Here is a 14565-nt window from a genome sequence, read left to right on the forward strand (position 1 = left end):
TCCTTTGTCTGTCCATCTATCTGTCCGTGTGAACGATAACTTTGTTTAGAAATGTTCGATCGCTTTTACATCTCCGTTAGTTATGAACTGAATTGCATGAAATTCAATATGGGCATAGCTTTAACCATATAATACGCAATGCCAAAAGTTGAATCGAATCGATTCAAAATTCACAGTGCCCTTTTTCGCATCTCGACCATTTATAAACCGAATTGCAAACTTTTTTACTTATAAAAGTATTTGAATGAAATTTGATACATAGGCACTTGGAATAAAGGAAAATTAAACGCCAATTTCAAAATTTGGTTTTGCGCATGCGCAGTGCCAACTTTTTTATTTATGGAAGAATTTAAACGAAATTTGATACATAGGCACTTGGGATAAAAGAAAATCAAAAGCCAATTTCAAAATTTGGTTTTGCGCATGCGCAGTGCCAAGTTTTTTATTTATGGAAGAATTTAAACGAAATTTGATACAGAAGCACTTCGAATAAAGGAAAATCAAACGCCAATTTCAAAATTTGGTTTTGCGCATCCGCAGTGCCAACTTTTTTATTTATGGAAGAATTTAAACGAAATTTGATACATAGGCACTTGGGATAAAAGAAAATCAAACGCCAATTTCAAAATTTGGTTATGCGCAGTGCCAACTTTTTTATTTATGGAAGAATTTAAACGAAATTTGATACATAGGCACTTGGTATAAAGGAAAATCAAACGCCAATTTCAAAATTTGGTTTTGCGCATGCGCAGTGCCAACTTTTTATTTATGGAAGAATTTAAATGAAATGTGATACATAGGCACTTGGAATAAAGGAAAATCTAGCGCCAGTTTCAAAATTTTATTTTGCGCATGCGCCGTGCCAACTTTTTTATCTATGGAACTATTTAAGTGAAATTTGGTACTTAGGCGCTTGGAAGAAAGGAAAATCTAACATTAGTTTTAAAATTGAGGTTTGCGCATGCGCAGTTCCAACTTTCTTATTTAGAAAAGCATTGAAATGAAATTCTTCTCATAAACTGAAATTGAAGTAGCACGTCGACAATGGATTGCCCATGTGCAATGCTATCTTTCATATTTGTGGCCGGATTTCTACGATTTTAACAGAAGTTGCATCTTACAAATGGGAAATGAATGCAAGTGGAAATGCGCTTTATGTAAATCGTTTACGATTACTTTTTAACTTGTTTACAATTTCTAGTAGTGCTACCAACTTGCAGAGTACCCGCTACATTTGTGACCAATTTTTACTGTTTACAAATTTTGAGAAAAAGAACACGTGTTTTTGTATATTTGCTGAACTGCGTACGTATGGGTATTACCTAATAGGTAGATATTTAAAGAAATTAGAAAAAAGGTCAATACCTTGCTTTAAATAAATTACTTACTTCTGATTCCATAGAGTCTCATTGTACCCGCAATGGAGACTACAAATTTGTCATGCGTCGTCAGTTCCGAAAACTAAATGGGTCCACTTACTATAACAATTTACCGTTTGTTTATGCTAATACCACGTGTAAAAATATTTTTACAAATTACGCTCGCAAAAAATCATAAGCGGTCATTTTTAGCACGGGACAAAGAAAAGTATTTTGCGAATCAAGGGAAATTCCATTTGCAAAATGCGCATTAAGTCTAAAGGTGGAAAGAGTTTAGTTGACCCTAATGAAACTTTTTCGTAGAATACTTTGGCTAAAATCCAAACTCGGTCTAAAAATACCACTTTACGTCTGCACATGGCCTTACCGCTAACCGAATACGTAAATTTGTTATTATCCGTTCCAAACGAACAAAGCGAATCTGCTGTTTTTAGATATTAAGAAAGAAAAACGGCTAATAACCGCGCCAATATTTTCTCGAAACTTTTGCGGTACCTATTTTGAGATGGTTTGGACGTTGCTCTTACGTTCACCTGGGATACACCTCTAACAAAGAGTGTCATTTGTTTGACCTTGCGAACGGAAGAAATGTGTCTAAGACTTTTAAGAAGTGATTTTCAAAAAATATGTATAAATTTTCCTGTCTCTGTGCATAACAAGATTAATGACTTGTGCACGCGTGCATGCGTTTTGCAAAGTAAATCACTTAACAATAATTCAATTTCCGCTGTTGTTCAAAGTGATCACGCCGCGCGCGTTGCAGTTGCGCGCCGTGTGTATATAGTAGGAGGTAAACAATCAGCGCAGATATAAAAAGATTGTATGTTTTAAAATAATCATTTGATATTCGCGCGCTCAAAATTGAAACCAAAGGTGCATTCGATTGTTTTTGTTCGTTGGGTTTAGTTTGAGTGTATATATTCTAATTAACGCAAGATGCGACCACCCTCGCAATTTGGAAATGATATTACAAATCAAAATGACGAAGAGCCCGATCCAAGAATGATTTCGATGATAATCTGTACAAGTTTAGCAGGAAGGGCTGTGACTAGGGTTGTCGGAAGGTGTAATGATGCAAAGGAAAACAGTAATCTAGGTGAGTCCGATGATTAAGCGATAGTGAGGGTCACTGTTAACTTTATGTAAAATGTGTAATTTAAGTTCACCTTAAACTACAACACATATAAGGAATAAAGGCCGGCAGTACGCCAAGAAAATAAGAACAAACACAGTCTATTTATGGTCTAAAAGCGTGCGTTCAAGTGAGTTTTATATGAACCTTGTGATTAATATTTCCGTGATCTTTGTGTACATGCACCTTGATGTCAATACAACCCTCAAATAAAACTGTTAGAATTAATGAAACTCAGAAAATGAAAGTTATCTTCAACGGGGATTTAAAGATCTATCTCTTGGAAAGTAGGTACACCGAAACGCTTCATTCATGTATTAGGTACTTTCAATTTCACCCGGAAGCGAGTATTATATTGTAACCATTCGCATTAATTAAACATTTTAATTTTTATGAATACATCATAATTAATTAATAGGTACCTACATATTTGTTGTAATTTGGTACTGCACCGAACTGAATTTCGGGATTTGGGCTACCAGCAATTTATGATTCAGAATAATTATTTGTTTAGGTATTCCAATACGTATTTGTATACAAAGACTTATCATTTTATCTTTGCATTGTTCGCTTATCAAACTTTCCCAATCCAAGATCCTCCGTCGTATAGGTACCTAGTTTACTTTTAAAATTGATCTAGCTATCTAGTAGTAGAACATGCGCACTATGTCGTCATTAAAATAGAAACCACAGTTTAGATTCGGATCACAAAATCATCCCTTTAGTCTTTTCTAATCCGTATGTGAACAAAAATTGTGATTCTACAACAAAATATGGCTCATCAGGTTACTCAAGTAATTCATCGATGCGAAACTGCCCAAGAATCATTACAGTTAGGTAGATATACTATCACCAATTCAAATTACAAAAGTAGCGCGCACGCACCATTTAAATTTAGAAATATCTGCTACATCCCAAAATTGTTATTTCAAACAAAAATGTGATGCGATATACGGAAATACGCACACATCACGATGAGCATTTAGAAAGTGAACATGGAAATTTGAAGTAACTAATTAAAATGGGAAACATCTGCCGGATACTTGATAAATTGGTATGGTTTATGGTATTTTTCTTTCAGTATTTTCTGAAATTGAACGTTTTAATTTGTATTAGTTATACTCTAATTACAATATTAATGAAATGTGAATATAATTATCAAACGTTATGTAATGATCTTCTAAATTGAAAGTGAAACTAAAAATTACATATGTACTAAGGTATATAAGCGATAATTTTTTCTATTGTTTTAATTAGTTTCATTTACCTATAGGTACGCAAATCGAGAGCTTCCGGCCGTTAATTAGCAATTTACATCAAAAGAGTATAAATTTTATCAACATTGATTGAAATTAAATGATTTCTAAATTACTACACTTATAGCTGTTTAGGTAAATTTACCTAATCGCATGGTGAATATATGTAATGAAATTTTACTCGTAGAATGAAATAGTTAACATCAGGTTAACATAACCCAGTTTGTAAAGCCATGTAGTTAAGCGCCGTTTACACACATTTTATAGTACGATTAAGGTTGTCGTACACTTGTCAATTCGGTTCCATCAGGGCGACGGTCGTTGCCGACTGGCAATTGTTCACGGTAACGCACACTATTCAGTCGCCCTCGGTAAGATTTGGCAGTCATTTCGTGTAGTTTAATCCTAAATACAATGGAAGACATTAGTTCTGAAGAGTTTTTGATTTCTTTTTTAATTTAAACAAATTTTAAGAAATGACCACAACACACATTCCTAAATACTGAATCAGGAACCGCAACCACGGTTCTACAGCAAAACAATTCAAGCAACAATCTCTTTTCAAAACGTTTTCTCGCAGATAAATCGTACGACAAAATGTTGTGTGTAAACAGCTCTTTACTCGATAGGAAACCAGTGATTCACCATATTCATATACACCATTCGCGCATTACACGGTGGGAATTTATTTGGAACCCGTTTTGACGTTAATTAACTTCTTTAGTTTTGTCTTTGAATATAAATTTTATATTCAAAGGTTTTGTTCAGATTTTGGTGGAATTTTACTCTCTATTGATAAAGCATATTTACATTCAAATTTGGAAAAAACTTAAGGGAGATTTAAGTAAAAATCATTTTGATAAAGTCTTGCTTAGGTTACCCTGTTATTGTAGTGTATTTAGAGTAGAGCATACCAATCGACCGAACTGAGAGTATAATTAGGTCCATTACTGTATGTTAGGTCCGATTACTGTATTTTTAGGTCCATTACTGTATGTTATTTATTCTAGTCAAATAGTGAAATGTTTAAAATACTGTACATACCATATGTATGCTGATGACACACAATTAATATATTCATTCCCTTTAACTAATATTGACATAGCGAATACGGAAATTAATGCAGATTTAGAGCAACTTGTAACACTTTCCGAAAACCATGGCCTAAAGATAAACACTAATAAATGTTCTGTAATGTTGTTTAGCGCAGGTAAAGCGCATCATGAGACCATCTACTAAATTAAGGTCAAAATAAAGGGCACAGTGCTTCCGATCTCTGATCATGTCAAAAACCTTGGTGTAATATTAGATACAAAGTTTCGTTTTAAAAAATATGTATCGGAACTTCTTCGGAAGGCATATATGAATCTGAAAACGATATTTAATCATAGACAGTTTAAATCATGGTATTAAAGTCATGCTTTGCGAATCTCTTGTTTTATCTCATTTCAACTATTGCGACAGTGTGTATGGCCCGTGTCTGGACTCAATAGACATAAAACGAATTCAGCGCATGCAAAATTCCTGTCTTCGCTTAATTTTTGGATTAAGGAGACGGGATCACATTAGTCACAAGTTAAAAGAATTAAAATGGTTAAGCATGTCTGATCGAAGGTTGTTACATTCTGCTTGTGTATATCATCGCCTAATTGCTTATCAAAAGCCATCTTACCTATTTAATAAAGTAGGTAACTCTTAGAACGGATGTCCATCGTATCAACATTAGATCAAAGAATATTCTAACGGTACCGATTCATAAAACTGCTCTATAGCAACGTTCATTCAGTTATAACATCTGCAAAATTTATAATTCCGTCAGTCCGGCTTTAAAATCTTGTGACACACCGTCATTTAAGAGGCTCTTTTACAAGTCTTTACTGCAGAATCAATAAATTAATGGCGTTTTTTGTTCTTTTACGTGTTTCTCCAATATGTCTTAGCTGCCATAAATGATTTAACAATTTATTTTAAAAGGGTTAAGTGGGAGAGCAGATGGTATGGATGCCGTACCAATCTGAACTTCGCCCTTTTGGGTTGTCACATAAATTATTTTTTAGTTACTATCATAAACTTGTAAACGGCAACTCAATAAACGACTATTATTATTATTATTATTATTATTATAACAGGAAAAGCACAAAATTTAACACCTGCGTGCAATGTGTTCTGCAATTTTCCCGATGAAATTGGGGAATAGGTACCTACATAAAGATTGTTTTATACCAACTTAACCAAAAAGTGAGTAGTCCACAAAATTTAGTGCTTATAGATCAAGTCATTGTATTTTTCCGTCTTTCCGACGAAATTGGTAAATAATTATAAATTATGCCCAAATTTGGCCGTCATCCCGTCATACGCATACCTCTAGTGGTACCAAAGGAAAACTTAAACACACGTTCTGGTCTGGTCAAAACTTTCATTGCAAATATTTGCAGAACGGAGTGTCGGAGAAAGGTAACCTCAAGAGACGATTGGTATGTCTAGATGAGATACCTATATTTCCTACTGATGTAAAAACTTGAATGTGAATATCTCGAAAATGGAGTGTAGGGGTGTCGGCTCGATTCTTTTTGCATGATATAGTGTACATTCTGAAGTACCTAAACATGAGCAAGAGGAAAATCTTTCATTGGTCGTGTCAATTCTGGCTTTAGTCATCGCCTAATGAATGGTTAAGTTCTATTAACACCTTTTCTCGTATTTCTCGCTGAAAAATGGAAGAACTCTGAAATTAAGTAATTTCATATTGTAAACCGTACCTACTCTTTTCCCTTTTGTTTCCTATTTAGTGGGTGAAGCTATATTTAGGTTGAATGGGAATGTCGTGCAATTTTTTTATTAAAATTCTGTGTGCAAAATTTTAAAATTCGAGGTCTATTAGAAAAAAACCAGCCAATTTACAGTAAAATTAGTATTTAATTAATGTCTCCGTAATTTCATTGTCACAATAGCAGGTGTTAATGTGTGTCACTGGATGTTCATTGAATCTTCTTTGTAGCTCCCTTACTAATTAGTTGGCTAGGCATATTTTTTATCCTAAAAATCATTTTCTTTTAAAATATGTAAGCTTAAATATTCAGGACGTTCGCAGTTTTGAAAAATTTAATTTTGTCTAATTAGTATCTTTATAACTCAATATTTAATTGTCTTTTTTCTTCCAATCTCGAAAAATAGCCTTTGGTTGGCAACAGTGCCGATTTTTTGTTTACACTTTTGTCCTAACACATTTTTTTGCATTAAATTTTGTACTACATCCTAATTTTATTTCAGATCTATCAAACTGCCAATTAATGCAAGTACCAGATGCAGTATACCACCTAATGAGACACACCGAATTAAAAACCTGTGATCTAAGCGAAAATGTCATTACAAAAATACCTCCAAAATTTGCGGCAAAATTTAGCTTAATTACCGACTTGAATTTGGCACACAATCAAATGGCAAAACTTCCAGACGAAATAGCGGAAATGGGCAACTTACAAAGGCTGGATATATCATACAATACGTTTATAGCTCTACCAAATGCGATATTTAAAATACCTAAGTTAGAACATCTCAATGCCTGCAATAATCATATAATTGGTAAGTACGCAATTAACATAGTTGACAAATTGTTCCATCATTAGAGTTGAACTAAAAGAGCAGGTGTCAAATAAAATTCAAAATTCTTTCTTTGTGTGACAAATTTTCGGATTTATTACACACCTGGTCTTCCAACATGCTCAATTAATTTGGATAATGCATCTACTGATAGGTGGAAGGCGATCATGCACGAATCTTTAATTGCTTCCTAACAATTTGAAAAAAAAAGTATAATTGTTTCATTTTCAATTGCAAACTTTTGCCAGCTTTAAAAGTTAAAGGTTTCCTTTGGCCGTTCAGTTACAATGCTTGATATGCCTCCAAAATGGCGCGGTGGTTTTAAAAATAGGTAAGTAGGTAGTTGTTTCTATGAGCCTACTCGTTTTTCCGCAATAATTTGATACAAATCAGAAATCGATGCGATAGAATTGTTTGCAGGAAACAGATTTAAACAAAACCAATTCACTTCCTCTAGGAAACCAATAAGTGCTAAATCGAGATAGTGTAACTTGTAACCAATTAAGTTAAGCGATTAGTATATTTCGTGGACGATGCGAATGAAACTTTTTTTTTAGATGTAGAAGTGGAAGTGTTAGAAGAGGCGCCAGCTTTACAAACACTGGACCTTTGTAAAAATCCATTAACGCCGAGATCTCACGACTCACTTTCAGCAGTAACTAAAATTCAGATAACGTTAACTCCGAGAGAGAAAGAGGACTGGGAAGATCTCACTATTTAAAGTTTTCCAATATTTAGACTAATGTAACCTGCCTAATAACCCTGAGGTCGAAGCGTTATTGTAGATAAACGTATAAATTTGGTTATTTGAAAATTTTTACTAATTTTACGCTTTCGTTTTCCTTACATATGTTTTCTTGAAATCATGCTCATATACTTACCTATTGAGTTGGTGCTATTTCGTATTTAAGTATTGTAAAGTATTTGTATTTTTATAGTTGATATTATACTACTCGCGAAAAAGTAAGTATATATATACATTATTGTATAAATAAATATATACCAATTATCATTTTGATAATGTTAAAGTACTTAAATAGCTCGGATGTTCCCTGCAGTATTAAGTACAATATATTTGTTGTGTGAGTATTACTTTTTTACCACTTTAACGTTAATACCTGATGTGTTTTCTATAAAGATTGTATTTTTAATATTTGTAATAGAAAGAGGACATATTATTGTATACGATTTACGGACGAGCATTTGGTATGTTTGACTACTTCATCTAGTCATTTTGTGATCAGGGCAATAAAACAAATATGATTTGTTATTGTTTCATTTGTAACACATTCTCCGCCATATTTTTCTTGCAAAAACGCAAGGCCTCACGAATATAAAGACTAAACTACAAAGTTAGGATCTTTAGTTCCGAGAATGATTGACGACAATCATGCTCTGTACTGTAGATTGTTAATCACGCAAACGCCTTTATAACACTACAGTCAATGATACCGCCCAGTGAAATGTTAAAATATAGTTGTTTTGGCCTTTTGAAGTTATTTTCAGTGACGAATAACGAGGTAACTGGGCATACAAGTATTACACAGCAGTATCTACTGCAAACGGTTTGCTTTTACGGTACCTATCTCATCTTCATGGGAACTAACAGATACATAGATAATCAGAGTATCACTACATGTTGTGGTATGACGTACACTAACCTTATAACCTTTTCAGGAACCCAGAACTTGCTCTTTCTCAACTAAAGCATATTTTCTTTTAGCGCGTACCATTCATAACCATAAGAACTAAGAAGCGTACTGTAAAACTAATAAATAGAAATGACTGGGTTTTACTTCTGGTCGAGCTTCTGGTTTTACTTAACTTTTTTATGTAGAAAACGAAGAAACAGACAGCGATGGACAATGGTATTATTCAATATGAAAACGCAAATTGGGAGTATTTAAAAGACTCGTAAATGTGCACCAACTCAGTAAATTAATCACTTTGAAAAATACCATTACCCACGGAAGAGGTCCATTTCATTAACCGTCTACTATTGTCGCATGCAATGCAAGACTTAACGCATGAGACATGCAAATCTGCATTCCAGATGATGCCCGCCATTTCACAGTTTTTCACAAACTAATGAAATGGTAAAATGTTTTTATTAGAAATGAAGTTTCCCCTAAATCATCCTGTGTAAGTTTTTCATCAAATGTTTTATAGTTTTTAATATCAACATGAAGGTTGGAAGCATTTCTGATAGAAAAATTGTATCTAACCAAAATAGTACAGGAAATAGAGACTGAAAATGGACCATTTCCTGCAAAACGAGAAGTAGTTCCAATTTTTTTTGCATGTCATGAAAGAATATCTGGTGGTTAAGAATCCAAGTTTTCGACCTCCCACCCCTTGTGCTTCCCCCGTACCACCCTTAAAACCAAAGAAATTTGGTTGGTTTTTTAGTTTTTCAATCATATCTTTTTATAGGTTCATTTTACAAAAAAATATTTTTATCAGAAATTGTAGACTATAAAATTTACACAACTTTTATACACTACTTTTTTGAGAAATGTTTATTAAAAACGATATAGAGCTCAGAGTTGCTTATATTTTTAAGAATTCTAAAATTTGTATGTAGATGTTTTAACCAAATTTTATACTTTATGTCTATAATTAAGAGTTTTATGAGAAAATATCTTGAACTTATCGTGGTATAAATCCCCCTACGCTGCACCCTTACCAAAGGGGATGCATAATAATTCAACTTTCAACCCTTGCTAGTGGGGATATTTGAATCACTGTGAGATTGTAGGGTTTTCTAATATACGTTTGAAACAAAAAAATTATCTCACTTCAGTTCAGCTTCATCCTTCAAATCCTTCATCCCCCCGCCCCTCCCCCCAACCGCGGTAGGAATAGATATTTAAAGAGGAATAGAAAACATATATAATAAGCGTTGTACTCTCTGACTAACTTCACAATCGCCACAAGAGCGTTTAAATATCTATTCCTACCGCGCGAGGGGAGGGGGTGAAACTGAACTGAAGTGAGATAATTTTTTAATTTCAAAAGTATATTAGAAAGCGCTACAATCTCACAGTGATTCAAATATCCTCACTAGCAAGGGTTGCAAGTTTCATTATTATGCATCCCCTTTGGTAAGGGTGCAGGGTAGAGGGATTTATACCACGATAAATTCAAGATATTTTCTCATAAAACTCTTAATTATAGAGATAAAGTATGAAATTTGGTTAAAACATCTACATAGAAATTTCAGAATTCTTAAAAATATAACCAACTCTCAAGCTCTATATCTTTTTTAATAAACATTTCACAAAAAAGTAGTGTATATCAAAGTGTAGAATTTTATGGTCTACAATTTCTGATAACAATATTTTTTTCTAAAGTGAACCATTAAAAAGATATGATTGAAAAACTAAGAAACCAACCAAATTTCAGGGGTTTTGGGGGTGGTACGGGGGAAGCACAAGGGGTGGGAGGTCGAAAACTTAGATTCTTAACCACCAGATGACTGTCTATGACATGCAAAAGAAATTGGAACTACTTCTCATTTTGCAAGTTAAAACCCTCTATTCCCTGGACTAAAAGATAGGCTTTCAATGCTTAATAACTAATAAAGCTGATATAATGAAACATGAGCCAATGATGTAGTGTAGTCTGTACCTAAATTACTTACACACAGAGTGTGCCAGAACCAACCTAGAGAACATTCAACAACATCCCGTCGCACAGCTGGCATATCAGACGTCTAAGCGATTTGGATTATGTAACTAAAATCTTAAAACATTGGTACAGTTTGAAACTGAAAAGCCTAGTTAGGTATACCCCATTTGGGTAGATATAAAGGGCATTTCGGTAGAAATTGATGGAAATCGGTAGATGCAATAACATTGCCTGAAGGTATTGCGGGTTGCAACAGCTGCGACGTGCCTCCAGACAGCGCTGTTAGCATCGCTGCACTGCATCCTGTCCCGCTGCTAAGTGGCCCAGTGTGAAGGGGCACTTAGTATTCTCGTTCCTAACCCGTTTACATTTTTGTTTTGAATGAAATTTATATTTGGTTATAAAATGCGGAAATGCTATGTTTATGTTCCGTGTTCATCAATATATTTTTATATTAATAATTCTAGGTATGAGACTGCTTGCAGAACAAATATTATACTGTTTATAAAACAATAAAACTTGAATGTGCGCGAAAACGAAAATGCTCGAATTTGCTTAAGTAATAAGCATTTTACAATACACTAGTTATACTATGCGATCAAAAATGAGTTGCTGTCGAGCTACCTTTGGAATTTTTGTTTACATGGAAAATCGTATTTAACTTGAACTTCCAAAGGCGACTCGGCAGCAACTCATTTTTGATCGCCTGTTACTAATAAATAGAATATAACAAAATAAAATTTCAACTAAGAAAATCCTATTTAAATCAAGTAGCATTTTAAAACAATTGATCAACAATTTTTCTGTTAAGGATACACCATAATAATATGAACAAATGCATTTTAAAACAATGTAGATGGACTGGATATGTAAATTAAGGGAAGAGTTATAACTAAAACGAATTTTAAATCAAAATTTTGCCATAATCAAACATTTTGCTTACTTTCTTTATTATATCAGTAAAAGTGCACATGTCACTAATACTATTATATTTTTTTATGACTACGTGCGTCCACTTGAATATTTCAAATCAAGTAAATACAATACAGAACAGAAGAATGTGGTTATTTCTAGGGTTATTTACTTTTATTTTTATTTCGCCTTCTTTTTTTTGCTTGCTTCCAAGCTTTACCTTGCTTCTCTTCAATTATTTCTTTGTATTTTCTTTTATTGTATCTGTTAAATTCGGCATCTGCTAATAACTCATCCACTAGTGTCTCCTTTTTCTCTTTCTTGGTTAATCGATTATTATAAAACTCGAGTGGTGAGTCCATTACTTTTCCGATCTAAAAACAGTTCCTATTTGAAGCAAAGTTACACCCAGTGCCAGATTTACGTATTATATTGTGTCAGCTATTGAAAATAAGTACTGAAGGTCTACTAGGTACCATATTCAATAAATTTAATATTGAAAATTCCAATGCTAATGAATGTCGTTAAAGAAACATTCAGCAATCAGCCCTGTGATGTATCAAAAACGTCAAACTTGACCTGCAAGTTATCTGCCAAAAAAACCTTGCAAAAAACGTTAAATTGCGTTAAGCATAATTTAGACGGGATAGTAAAACTCTCACAAGTTTGTGTCAGAGGGCACTGCGCTACATGGAGGGAAAACGTGGGTGGTCAAAAGACGACACGTCTTCTTTAATTAACACTTTTGAAGAATTTCCGGAGTTGTGGCAAATCAAATAAAAAATCTACAGGGACAGACTCAAGAAACAAAACGCATTAAAATTTATAGATGAAAAGTGTCAAGAGTAGGTACTTGCTAGCGCAAGTTACTCTCAGAAGTACTATCACAATTTATTATCCCGTATGAACTACCCTTTATAGGCAATGTGACATTTTTGACAGATAACTTGCATGTTAAAGTGATACATCCCAAGGCTGAATATCTATCTAAATTAAATTTTATTAATAGGTATCTAAGCATCATAGATATCTGGAATTTTAAATACCAGGTATGCAAAAAATCCTAAAACGGTCAGTGCTCTAAGCAGCTGTCTGCTCTATAGAAATAACGAGCAAAGCAACAATACACATTACTTACCTGAAAATATTTTGGCAGCACACTTAAATCATTCTTTTTATAAAATCGTTTGGGATCAAGAACCGATCGCATTTGCAAAATCTGAAGATCATCTTTAACTTCTTTTGTCAGTTCCGTAGCAGGTAACCCATACCATTTTGCACCCTTGGTTTTCGCTCGTTCTCTCTGTAAGATTAAAAATTCATACCTTCCAGAGGCATACAATTTAATTTACTTGTCGCTGTAATCTAAGTCTCGTTTCTGCAACCTCATATGGAGGAACTTGAGTTAAAGTTTCAAATTCAGGTGTTAGTACTGATTTATTTAACAAATCATTCACATTTCGTCTTGTTTGTGAAGTATCTATGTCAATAACTTCTTTTTCTTTCTTGCGACTTCTTGATACATGGTCAGACCATCCCATTTCCATAGCGAACGTATCAAACATGCTGTTATGTTTCGACTTCAACTTCGAGTTTAAAGGTGTTAAGCATGTTTTATATTGAGATAACATTTCCTTAATGGTTGTATTAGGATCTTCATTTTCTGGAGGTGGGCACGTGGTATTTATTATCAAGTCACTGTTCGTCGGTATATTTTCTCCGTCTCCAGAATCAATAAAAAAACTCATTGCATGCAATTAAACTTTGCAGAATTTATTCGAAACCTTTTAAAAATGAGGTTAAAGGTACACACGTGTTTACATTACTTCGAACGAACTTCGAACTATCACAAGTCTATTTAGACTTCTATATTTGGGTAATTTGAACTACCAAACACAAACAGGTTGCGTTCGTGATACAAGTATGTATGATCGGTTGCATACGTTTAGCCTTTTATGTCGGAGTTGCAACACAAACCAATAATAGAATTGCAATAACAATGTAAAGAAATGATGACAATACAGATTAAAACAAACATTTATAATATACTACCAACATTTATTTGGTTACTATCATTAGAAGGTAACATCACAGCCGTCTATAATTACAAGCCGTGCTGAGAATTATGGCAACACTGCATGGTAGGCCGATTTCCTAATTCAACTTGACAGATTTCAGGTGTATTTTATGTGTGTTTTGAGTGTAATATTCCTTTTTACCTGTTTTAACAGAGCGAGATTGCGACAATTTGTGTTACTCCGTACGGAATGAACAGAAATTATTATTCAGGTAAGTTGCTAAACGAAATATATCGATTTGTTGTCATAACCTCTAAAGCAGGCTACTTCCTTAGTGAACCCTTTACAAGCACTTGTATTTGTTCAAAGTACCTGTCCAAGCTCAAATATGACCTACACACTACGACCTACGTGGTACGTAAGTACGGTAAGTGTTTATCGTGAAAGAATACAATAATTATTTTTTTATTATACCTGAATCACAATCTCCGTTTTAAACACTCAAATGCGTGCGAAAATAGTTATTGATGTATTAAGGGCATAATAGTGATGTTTATATTCTCGAGGGCGACGAGTTAAAAAGCTCGAGGGCCTACGGCCCGAGAGCTTTTTAGTCGCCCGAGAGTATAAACATCAGT

The 14565-nt window shown here is 33.8% G+C and overlaps 2 protein-coding genes across 3 annotated transcripts; one reads left to right on the forward strand and one right to left on the reverse strand.

Moving 5' to 3' along the window:
- The first annotated feature begins 2202 nt into the window (after positions 1–2202).
- On the forward strand, positions 2203–8634 carry LOC116163634 (leucine-rich repeat-containing protein 20-like). Of its 2 annotated transcripts, none has more exons than XM_031477666.1 (3): positions 2203–2475; positions 7038–7349; positions 7925–8633. In XM_031477666.1, the coding sequence occupies exons 1-3, from the start codon at positions 2316–2318 to the stop codon at positions 8086–8088; spliced, it is 636 nt and encodes a 211-aa protein (XP_031333526.1). In that variant the 5' UTR covers positions 2203–2315; the 3' UTR covers positions 8089–8633. The 2 variants fall into 2 exon arrangements, with proteins under 2 accessions (XP_031333526.1, XP_031333527.1); XM_031477667.1 differs by lacking the exon at positions 2203–2475 and adding an exon at positions 3210–3348 and having other exon boundaries at positions 7925–8634.
- Positions 8635–11930: 3296 nt separating this feature from the next.
- LOC116164993 (deoxynucleotidyltransferase terminal-interacting protein 2) lies at positions 11931–13758 on the reverse strand. Its single transcript, XM_031479259.1, has 3 exons — positions 13262–13758; positions 13048–13212; positions 11931–12283 (listed from the first exon to the last, which is right to left on the reverse strand). The coding sequence occupies exons 1-3, from the start codon at positions 13655–13657 to the stop codon at positions 12074–12076; spliced, it is 771 nt and encodes a 256-aa protein (XP_031335119.1). The 5' UTR covers positions 13658–13758; the 3' UTR covers positions 11931–12073.
- Positions 13759–14565: the final 807 nt, after the last annotated feature.

Source organism: Photinus pyralis, unplaced genomic scaffold (assembly GCF_008802855.1).
Source record: "Photinus pyralis isolate 1611_PpyrPB1 unplaced genomic scaffold, Ppyr1.3 Ppyr1.4_LG2, whole genome shotgun sequence".
Classification (NCBI taxonomy): Eukaryota; Metazoa; Arthropoda; class Insecta; order Coleoptera; family Lampyridae; genus Photinus; species Photinus pyralis.

What these genes read in the sequence shown, in the direction of transcription:
- LOC116163634 (XM_031477666.1), top strand. Translation starts at nt 2,316, where the DNA reads ATGCGACCACCCTCGCAATTTGGAAATGATATTACAAATCAAAATGAC. An exon ending in AAAGGAAAACAGTAATCTAG is followed by an intron (nt 2,476 to 7,037) that starts GTGAGTCCGATG and finishes ATTTTATTTCAG; the next exon opens with ATCTATCAAACTGCCAATTA. An exon ending in CTGCAATAATCATATAATTG is followed by an intron (nt 7,350 to 7,924) that starts GTAAGTACGCAA and finishes CTTTTTTTTTAG; the next exon opens with ATGTAGAAGTGGAAGTGTTA.
- LOC116164993 (XM_031479259.1), bottom strand. Translation starts at nt 13,657, where the DNA reads ATGAGTTTTTTTATTGATTCTGGAGACGGAGAAAATATACCGACGAAC. An exon ending in GACTTAGATTACAGCGACAA is followed by an intron (nt 13,213 to 13,261) that starts GTAAATTAAATT and finishes TTAATCTTACAG; the next exon opens with AGAGAACGAGCGAAAACCAA. An exon ending in TGCTGCCAAAATATTTTCAG is followed by an intron (nt 12,284 to 13,047) that starts GTAAGTAATGTG and finishes AACTGTTTTTAG; the next exon opens with ATCGGAAAAGTAATGGACTC.